Consider the following 11,208-nt stretch of genomic DNA (forward strand, 5'->3'; position numbering starts at 1 on the left):
TTTAAGAAATGGTAAGGATAGTGACAGCAACTCTGTAAAGAAAAGCAGAGGCTGCATATCTTTCAGATTCATTTGGGATATGCAACTCTGGCTGCAGAAGTTAGCTGTGCTATTCTTTTAGCTGTGTTCCCTCCCGTGCCTCAAAAATGTAGCTCAGTAAGTCCAGTCTGTTTAATTTTATAACATGTTGAGCAGTGAAAGTGATTTTGATCCAGAAGTTTCAGATCCTCTTGGATTGCCGCTGACTGTAATGGAGTGTGTTTAGAATACAGATTACATAATATATATATAAAAAAAAAAACACACTTATTTTCTTCCTGACAATGATTATTTTATAAAGTGGATAGTCTCTTTTTTGTGTTGGATTTTCTACGTTTGTCTTCACATGCATATCTACTCCTAGATTGAAGCTAGAAGTCTGGTAAAGGACTTTTAATAATGACTTTGTCTTCACTGACACGAAAACAGCAATAAGTTCCTTGTTTAACTTCCAGATTTTCTGCATTGGCAGACCTGTTCAATTCAATTAAACTACTGTAACTGCCTGTGAGTGCTTTTACGCTAGAGTGACTTTGTCTCATAAGAGTTTATAGAAGTATAAATTGAACAATTGCTGTTCAGTTTCTTGGGGTTGGCAGGCCTTAGGGTTTGATTGGTTGTTCTTTTGCTTTTGTTTGTTTTGTTTGAGAGAGAGGATTGGTCATACTCAGCATTTGTAGGTATAGTATAATGGGCTATAAGTTTCAACTGGCATTAAGTCTGACCAGGAAATGTTTCTTTTCAACTGTATTTTCTGTTTCTCCTGTTGAGTTTGCCTTGCTGTACAACCATTCATCTTTTGTGCATTGTGAGAAATCGTGAGAATTCTGGAGTTGTAACGTACAGGTCTCAGTGCAATTTCATGGGGTGGAAGAAACTGAGATGGGCAGGATTTCTTTCTTGTACCAGTTTCTGGCAGGCATCAGTAAATTTATACAATCAGAATTATGTTTGTATCATAGAAACTTTATACTATGAGTAGAATCCTATTGTATAGCAAGCTTATATTATTTGTCTGGGAAGATTTTCATTTGTGCTTCTTGTTCATTTTGTACAAATCTGTGTTTTTACAAATCTACGTCTTAGTTTTGTACCTTGCTTTTCTTCAGAGCTCCACAAAAAGACTCAGTGCTTTGGTAGTTCTTGTCAGGCTTTGGCAAAGTCTGTCTGGAATGGATGGTCCTGAGATACTGATTTTGGTCAAGGATGCTGCTACTTCTAAGACTGCCTACTACCAGAGTATCTAACATAATTTGAAGCTTGAATGTTTTCTTAAAACTACTTAGCATAAAAAGTTGTTCTAACTAAAACAATCTAGGTAGCAATGGTATCTATGCTTGTGTCTTTATGTAAGAATAAATACTAATGGAGAAGCATGATTTCTTTGTGTATTTGTCTTGATTTAATTTAGTTCTTCCTTGAAGAACCTAAAAACAACATGTAGCTGATTAATAGGGAGTAATTGCAACTCCCTACCAGTGCAGAAACAACAGCTTTACTGTGTGGAGAACCCTTATATTAGGGCTGAGCGGGCATAAAGTTGATAATTTTCCTTTTTTACTGAATGCCTGTTCTTCTACAGCTCTGCATCATACAGCTGAGCACTGGGTAGCTGTGTAGTAATTGAGGAAAAGAACCAACGGCCCTTGGGGGCAGCAAGTTGAATGTGAGTCAGCCACGCATCACAGCAACAGTGAAGGCTAACCTTATATTGGCAGAATTAGCTAGAACATAGCCAGTGGGCTGCGAGAAGGGATAATTTCCCTGAATTCAGGGCTTGCAAGACCACATCTAAATACTGTGCCCAGTTCAGGGCAACCCAGGATGAGAAAGGTATCATTAAGCAGGAGGGAGTCCAGTGGGTGGGTACTTAAGTAAATGAGGGAACTGGAGAAATTTTGAGAAGAGGCTGGGATACAGAACTTATTTAGCATAGGGAAGCTGGAGGGGCATATATCTGCAGTCTGTCACTGTCTTAAGTGGATTTTATAGAATATGAATCCAGATACTTGCCTTCCTCTCTGCACCTCTGAAAAGCATCTGCTGCAGCAAGGGAAATTCTACCTGTATGCAGACTGGACTGTGAGAGCAGTTTTATTGGAGTAGATTTCTTAGAGGGTTTATGGGATCTCCATCTTCGTAGACATTTAACACTTGGCAAGGTTTAAAGCCAGATATAATCCAGCTTTGAAGTTAGCCTTGCTCTGAGCTGGGTTGAACTAGGTGACCTTCAGAGATTCCTTCTGATCTAAGTTCTTCCTTGAGTCTATTCCCTGAGATCAGCAGCTCTTCCACAAATAAATGATGTGGATCAGGACAGCCCTTAGTAGCTCATGTTTCACTTTTGTAGCTTTTATGGAGAGATCAGCAAGCTAGCTTTATAAGCAGTGACAGTGAATGACAGGCTTTTGGAGGGAGCATGCAATAAATAGATTATTGTTTGGCAGTGGTTATCTGGCAGAGTTATTTAGTGGTTCTGCTTCCGTAGTTGAAGCAGTAAACCAGTTTTCATGAATGGGAAATAGCAAAAAATTACAAGCAATTGGGAGTGGAATTTGGAGTATTAGTAGATTGGATTGGCAAAATACCTTAGGTTTGTCAGAGGGTTCTGTTGCAAGAGGCAGTTCAGAAGTAATCTGCTTTGACCTCTTTTCAGAAGCAAGGTTAAAGAAGTGAGTAATACTCTGGGAATGAACAGTACAATGTATTTTCTTCTCTTCACCTTGCCAGTATGTAGCTCTTGGCAGTGCTGTTTTTTTCTGTCACATGTTACTTAACATAAGCAACAAATCCAGCTCTAATAGCAAGCCAGATTGTATCAGTAGATTACCAGTGCTCTCCTTACAATCCTTGAAAGCTCTGGCCTAATCGCTTATCTGATCTACTTTCTGTCTTTTTTGAATTGGTCTGAATAAGCAGTCAGAGTCAGAAAAGTTGCAGGGAAAAGCCATATTCCTTTTCCTCCTCTTTTGGCACTGTTTTTAGTGCTTGTAGGCACAGAAAAAACAGAAGTTAGTTATTACAGACAGCTATATCTCCTGTGAAGTTTTGTGTCCTTCCACGCACTTTACCTCCGTATCCGTTTCTGTAATGACCAGTTCAAAGGCTTCTATCATTGATCTACTTAATCTTCTCCCACCCATGTCTCCTTTCCTTCCCAGAAGTTCAGCAGATTTTTGGATGCAGAAAAAGCAAAGCTGTCAAGCTAAGGGTGTTTCTGCTCATGTGTTTTCTTTCTGATGATACTCCCTCACCTCTTGCCTTTAAACTTTCAATTCAGTGTCTGAATCTAGCTTATCCTTTTGTCTGAGAAGGAGCACATCTTAGAGTGTAAGTCTTTCATAAGTTTTTCTGTTGTGTAAAACCTACACAACCACTTAATTGTATTTGGAACTGTCCTAATCTCTTCTCAGATTGACATCTTGAGAGTTTTAATGCTGATAGTTAATCAGTTTGTGTTGCTTTATTGTTATTGTTTTGGTTTGTGGCTTGTTCTTTTGATTTTGTTTCTCTTTTAAACATAGCATTGCTGGTAGAAACCTCTTCCCCATGCATATGGGGGAAGCCATATCTGAGTATGGCTGGATGTTGGAGGCTATTTGACATTTGAATTATTAGCTTACACCTGTTTTAGAAATGAACAATGCTGTTGAAAGGTATGCTTAGATTAAGATAAGGTTGTAGACAGATGAACTGGAAGGTACTGAAGATTATTGCTTCTAATCACTTGCCTTTTTTTGTTCTCCTTCTTACTGACTGTGTACTCCTGTGTCCCACTCCCGCTCTGTCTGATCTACACACAACTGTTTTATGCTGTTGCCCTCAGTCTCCTGTCAAAATCAGTTGGGTTGTGTTACCTTGACAGGAGCAAGTTAAATAGTGACTACAGCTACAGGCAGGTTTGAGAGGATCTGTAGGCTGGGTGAGGGTAATGGGAGAGACTGATCTGAGCCATTGGGTCCTCTAGCATCTTATGTCTAGTTTAGCAACAGTATGGAGCTTGTCTGACTGTAGACTCCGTGTCCATCTTGGGGAAGCTACTAGGGGCTAGGCATTGCACTTCCTATTCCCACTTTGTGTCTTTCCTGTGTGGATGAGCCTCTGGACGTTCAGAGTTGTTTTGAACACATTGTATGTTCTATCTAGAAAACAGGCTTTCTAAGTCAACAATTATTTTGAGAAGGAATAAGTATTAGGTGTAATTAGGATTTACTTAGTCATTTATTCTGCAGAGACTGAGATGTCTGCAGCAACCTCTTATCTCTTGTGGTATCTATACCAGTGTTCTTTCATGTTGCAGCAGGTCTTTTTGCATTGGAGGCAGGCAGATTTAGTAGCTTTTTATCTGCACTAGAGTACAGCTCTTAAGTCTCTTTGGCTCTCTGCCGAGACTTAGACTAAGATCTAGACCTACCCAGGGATTTGAGCTCTTAAGTTTGTTCAAACTTCAGTATCAGCATGAGCATAATGAATTTCAGTGTGTGTCCTCTTAGTTCCAGAAGAACTCTCCAAGCATCAGTGTTATAAATGCGATTGGTTTGGTGGATGTTTACTTATTGGCAGTCTTTTGTGTATGTTTATTTTGAAGGAGGTAAGGTAATATGCCAATACACAGTGTATGTGCTACACCTGTGAGCAGTCCAGTCCTTGGTCTGTTGATTTTACAGATAATCCTTTAATAGGGGAGAGGAAAGTGATTAAAGTACTTCAACTGTAGATCTTCTGTTGTTCAACAAGAGACAGGGCATTTCTATTGGGGCAGAGGGAGATGGCTTATAAATAAAAAGTCTAATGTTTTAAACTATAGTTTTGTTCTTCTGTTAGCTCCCAAAGCCTGCTTTAATTTGGAGGCTTTGGGCCCTGAGGTCTCTTTGCTGCTGCCTAGAGATGTACAGCAGTGTTTCTTCATTTCTTGCACATTGCTGAAGGAAGGCTTACTGCTCACCTCGAAGGAATGTTTAGTTGGCATGTCCATAGGGTATCTGTTCTATTGCTTGAGCTGTTGAGCTGGCATTGCAGGAGTATATAGCTTCAAATTAGCGTAAGGAATTCTTGCCTCTTTTGGACATAAGAACGAGTAGAGTCTGTCGTTTAAAAGGTTTTTATTAAACTGTTGCTCTCACTATCAAGTAGAGGGCGATTGCATCTTTCTTCCCCCATAGCTCCCCTAATTTCTTTTTATACCAAAATATTTAAGTGGATTAATTAAAATACTGATGTTTCTTCTACTTTGTCCAATCCAGCTCAGCTTGTGAAAAGCTCAGATAAATGGAATAGCTTTATGCTGACCCTGTAGTTTGGCAGTTGCTTTGCTTATCGTTTGCCATTGTGTGAGAGATCTGGTAAAATTCTAGACTTCCTATTTGTTCATTTATTTCCTTTTGGACTGTTGTCATCTTGTGTTGCAGCTGCAGTTACTGCTGCCAACTGTAATACCATTTGAGCCTTAAATATGACTAATGTCTGTGCCTAATACTGTGAAGATATATAATCTGTACTTTTTTTTCCAGTAAAACTGGAAGTCGGGAGTGTTTCAGTATGCTGCTTTTACCACTAGCTGTATGAAAATGTAGTTTACCCTGTGAGAGAATTTCCTTTCCTGGAAAAATCCTTGGAACGAGCAGTATAGGGACAAGTGAAAAAGTCTGTGGACTATTAGAACCGACTGTCTCAGGCTTGAGAGGAAAAAATAGATGTACTTGCTGTGCAAAGTCCCTCTCGAGGTTTTTGACAGCAGTGACATTTGGGAATCCAGTGTGGTGGGGATCTCAGCACCATCCAGACAAATAAAAGGAAATGTGCCAGTTTCCATTGCAGCTTGTTTATTTAACAACTGTGTGCCTGCGAGGAAAGTAATGGATTTATGAGTTCATGTTTTCCAGCAAACTCCTGTCTTGGGGATCGGGAGTAAGATTGATTTGCTCTCTTGCCAGAAGAGTCTCTGACCTACAAACGTGATTGTCAAATGCCTACTGCAATTTTTGGTGAACTATTTATAGTTCTGTGTTGTATGTAATCTGTATTCACTCATGCAGATATTACTTATTACAAAAGTGTAGAATTAAAACAAGCAAAAACCAAGTAAATATCTTTTTCTTTTTAAGCTATTGTTTGCTTCTGACTAATTCTGTTCTTTTAAGGGGGAAAAAGCTACAGAAACCATACAAACTTCATGAAGAGCTTGTCTAAAGACCAAATGTAAATACTGAAACTAGTATTTCAGGCTGGTTTATTTTTAATAATTATGATCTCTTGAATTGATGTGGTTATAGACTAATGGGGATGATTATTCAAAAAAGGATTTAGATGTAGCTGTAGGGATACTTTATATAATAAAGGTATGTAAAGCACTTTATATACCACTGAGATAGTTTAAAGCAATAAAGAAAATCACACTTCTGCTGGAAAATGTGTACATTTGTACCAACCAGTACTCTGTGGTAGACCAGATGAAGTCACTGAACATAGCAGCTCTGAAGAGAAACCACTGGAAAACTTCTTAGTGCTGTCATGATGATAGTGAGTGAATAAAATATCCTTACCGTAAATGTTCCTGTGGTATGAAAGAAGCTTTGAATGTTTCTCAAGATGGGGAGAAAAAATGATTCCATGGAGAGTAATTCAAAGACCTAATTTTGTTTAAATCAGGAATGCAGCTTTATTCATCTCAATATGAAATACTATGGAAAGAGTTTTAGTGTTTTAAACTTTTTTGTCACGGTTCAAGAAAGATAAATAGTTTGATATACAAGCTGACTGATTATAAGCAGGAAAGCTGAAGTAGTACTGTGTCTGTAATAGGGACATCAAGTGACTTCAAGTATGGACTGCTGCCGGGGACATCAAGTGACTTCAAGTATGGACTACTGCCGGGTACTTCAAGTGACTTCAAGTATGGATTGCTGCCGGGTACTTCAAGCGACTTCAAGTATGGATTGCTGCCAGAATCTTGGCCAAAAGATGCTTGGGAAAATGGCAAGTATATCTGATGCAGAGCAGGTTGCTTTCTTTTGCTTCTGCTATAAATTCTTTAACTTGTGTGCCACTGCTGGTAATATTTGATTAACTTCCATAGAGATTTATTAGATTACATGTTTACGTATTCTTCCCCCTTTCCTTTTACCCTTTTGGTTAATGTCAATAAAGCTGCTTCTCTGAACTCAAACATGGAAGGGTGAAAACAGAATATGCCTTAAGTCTTGTATCTTGCCTCAGTATGTAGATACCTGAAGTTCTCGGTGGTCTGATGTTGGTTTGTTCTGTTGGCTTTTTTAACCTTCCTTAGTAAGCTAACAGCAGATAAATAGACTTTGAATGCTTAATCAACTTTTTATCTGTTTATAAAAAAGTGCATCTCAGTATTCTTCTCTATATAAATAAAAATTTAATCACAGTAAATGCTTTGAACTCAGTGCAGCTATAACTAAAGCCCTCTTCAGTCAGAGTGGTGTTGTGAAAGAGTAGGTTATACAGCTTCTGTGTTTTAACCTGTTCAAGTGAACAATTATATGTAATTATTTTGTCTGAATACATTTGGAATGTATCCCAAAAACACCACATCTAAGACTGTTATTGCTAGATCCTTAAAATGTATCATAGTAAGAAGAGGAAGAACTTAAGAACTTACAAGAGCAGACCGTAGTGATGCCTGCTTCTTCTCTGTAGCACTTTGAAATATTACTTGCGTATGTGGTTTATGGTTTACTTCAAGGAATTTCAGTTTTACAAGGGAAGAAATAGAGGCATCAGAAGGTGAAATTCACTAGTGAGCAAGAGATTAAAACAGAGGCCTTTTGAGATCTGCCTTCTGTTAAGTTCCTATCCTGCAGCCCTGATGCCCGTCTGTCCAGACCCCTGCTGATGTATATAGGACTGCAGTTGAACCCTAAGACTCAGAAACTGTTTTTTCCATGTAATCCATTACATGACATAGTGACATGCAACTTATATGAGTACTCAGACATACCAAGGCACACTTGAATACCAGCAAAATTTAACTTGGATTTCGTTATGAGTTTTTGATGCTTTTTAACTGCATGCATCTTGTACAGAGGCATGCACGTAACTGGCTAGTTTTGTCTTCTTCCTGCCAGTGTGAACTTTAAAAACTCTCATACATAGTCATGAGGCCTTAGAGCTTTTTGGATGCTCCCTTTGTATATGGTTATAACCATGTTCATAAATTTCTTGTCTCACAGTAAGTCCAGTCTATATCTTTTTCTCAAAATTGTTATTCTTGTGTGGCCTTCTTCACAACTTCACAACAGAATCCTAAGCTCTTCTGTTTCACAAAGCAAAAAGCAGCTGTAGTAAACCTTGGTTTTGCAGATAACCTTTGAGCAAGCTGTGTTGTTCCTAGTCCAAGCAGTATAAATAACTCTCTTCGTAAGAAAGAACTGGAATATTGCGACTTCCAGGAGTCTTTTCTGCTCTCATTTTTTCTTCTCTGCTTAAATTAAATTAGACTTGGAGGGCAGAATAGGTAAGATCTGAACTAATCACCCTTTTAGCTATTTCAGAATCATGTTGTCTTGTGCTGTCCTCCTTTTGTCAATGTCAGCATTCATGTTTACTTGGTTATATCTTATTAAAATTTTGATAGTGATTTGTATCTTCAGGTAGGCGGTTCTTGCACATGGTTCTAAAAAAAAAAAAATATTGGGAGAAGGTTTTAACTGTCTGAGTGCCACAGAATCCAGAGCAAAGTGGTTTTGATTATAGTTGACCTCTGTAATGTGGAATACTGCTAACTGGTCACTTACTCTGACTCATGAAATAATAATTATTTTCAGATAATTGATCTGCGTTCCTGTACTAATGTTCCTTGTTTACAAATAAGTATTTTTTCTAGTAAGATCACACATGCTGGGCCCTCCAGTATTTGTGGGTTTTCTGCAGGTAGACATTGTCCTGATATGGCTGATGAAAACTCACGTGGGTGCTTTATTGTTTTGGCGTTTGCTTATTTTTGTTCACCAGGCAGAACAGACTGAAAAAATCTTTTCATCATTTTTTCTACTGATGGCTTGTTTTCTTGTAGGCGATTCCTCTGCTTTAATCATGAACAAGCTGAAGTGTCCACACTGTAATTATGTAGCCAAATACAGAAGAACACTAAAGAGACACTTGCTCATTCACACAGGCGTGAGGTCTTTCAGTTGTGACATCTGTGGGAAGCTGTTTACTCGAAGAGAGCACGTCAAGAGACATTCCTTGGTAGGTAGCTTCAGTGTGTATGTGTCTTGTGTGCAATGCATGTGTACAAGTGGAGTCTTCATTTACGTTCATCACAGCGTAAATAAATTGGGTGATGATATATATCTACTTAATAACTGCCTCTTGTTATTTCTGGGAATATGCAGTATCAAAAAATACTGAGAGAATATTTCAAGGTAACTTGATATTATTGTTGAGAAGATGATGGTATTTCTCCAAGCTGTCATCTTAAAAGTACAAAGTAAAATACAAAAACAATCCTTATTTTACAACGTTTTAAACCTGCTTCATCGTGAAGGTGTTTGTCTAGGTCTCTGTAGCCTCCTTGCAATTGGCTTCTTGTTCCCGAATAAGTAGAAAATGCTGCTTGCTTCTAGGATTTTATCTAAATGCAGTAAAGAGCTGCAAGTCTTCCCAGCTTTCCTTTCTAACCTGTTATTATATAGTTTAAGTCAGTAATATTTTCTCTAAAGTCATTTAAGAATCCTTTTTTAAAATGATGGCTTGAATCTTATAAGAATGTAATTCTAGAAGGTATTGAAGAACAGGAAAGGGTACGACTTTACATGGGTGGATAGTGATAGGACAAGGGGGAATGGTTTTAAACTGAGACAGGAGAGGTTTAGGTTAGATATCAGGAGGAAGTTTTTCACAGAGGCTGATGACACTCTGGAACAGGTTGCCCAAGAAGGTTGTGGATGCCCCATCCCTGGAGGCATTCAAGGCCAGGCTGGATGTGGCTCTGGGCAGCTTGGTCTGGTGATTGGTGACCTTGCACATAGCAGGGGAGTTGAAACTAGATGATCATTGTGGTCCTTTTCAACCCAGGCCATTCTGTGATTCTGATACATAGTAGTTCTCAGATTTCTTGAACTGTTCCACAGGTAGGCAGCTTCTGTTAATAGTTATGAAGTAAATCTTAGAACCAGTGTTCCTTACATTCCACTTGAATTCTCTCATCTTCAATAAATATGTTTCCACCATGAAACTGCTCCCTCTCATCCTGCTCTCCTGTTTTTACTTGGTGAAGACATGAGTGCATGAATGAATGATATCAGTGGCTATGGTGCTACCAAGTCTGAAGAATCTTGTCCTGTAGCATGTATAGGTGACGGAGGTGATGATGGCATGGAGCAGTTCTGTGACTCAGTAGAGGAAGTAAGGTCATTATTGCCTTGGTGGTGACACCGTGGAGGTGCCTTACTCCAGGAGGTAGCAGCAATACCCTGTAGGTCTTGTAACAAGACCAGTAGGGTGGCACTTCAGTTTTCTGTCCTGCAGTATCTGACCAGGTCTTGGAGATAAAGATGTTTCCTCCAGGAAAGATGAAGTCAAACAAGGTGAAAATTTGTTGTAGAGTCAGTTCAGTTCTGTATTTAACCTGCAGTGCACAGAGGATTCAGAACACCAATTCCTCCCCCACCCCACTCAAGGAACATCTAAAGAATTTTACTTTGTGTAAAACAGTATGGTAAGAAGTCTAGGTGCTGGAGAAAAATACATCCTGTATCAGCTGTAGAGATTAGGAAGGACTAAAGTACTTATTTGTATCTTGGCCTAATTTTGTGTTTTTCTTCTCTTAGTTACATAGTCTGAAATTCATTCTTCCCTGTTCTTAAAAGCACAACTCTGTAACACTTGCCTAATTGGCTACATATTAAGATTTATTTTCCTCAAGTTAGTCCACAGTAGTTCAACTTTGTGTGCCGGCTCACCCTAAGAAAGAAGGTGGAAATGGAGTGAAAAGATATTAAACTTGGTCTTGCTTGACTGGCTAGTGGGAGTAGGGAGGTGGAATGCTCTTCCATTTCCCACAGAACTTAAACTCTTGTTTGTGGTGGTTCTGGAGCTTAACATTGTAAAGGTAATTTTCTAAATGGACAGCATGTGTGCAACAAGCTTATGTTGTCTTCAGTGCCATTCAGTGGCTTTGTATGAACAGTGAGTGGCCAA

The 11,208-nt window shown here is 38.8% G+C and overlaps 1 protein-coding gene across 1 annotated transcript in view; it reads left to right on the forward strand.

The window, feature by feature from the left end:
- The window catches only part of ZBTB10 (zinc finger and BTB domain containing 10), a 32,099-nt gene that overhangs the window by 13,437 nt on the left and 7,454 nt on the right, over positions 1-11,208 (forward strand). The window contains exons 3-4 of the mRNA XM_031590928.2: positions 6,841-7,014; positions 9,080-9,255. Coding sequence (XP_031446788.2) covers positions 6,841-7,014; positions 9,080-9,255 — 350 coding nt within the window. The remainder of the gene's footprint in view (positions 1-6,840; positions 7,015-9,079; positions 9,256-11,208) is intronic.

Source organism: Phasianus colchicus, chromosome 3 (assembly GCF_987193195.1).
Source record: "Phasianus colchicus chromosome 3, bPhaCol1.hap1.1, whole genome shotgun sequence".
NCBI classification, from domain to species: domain Eukaryota; kingdom Metazoa; phylum Chordata; class Aves; order Galliformes; family Phasianidae; genus Phasianus; species Phasianus colchicus.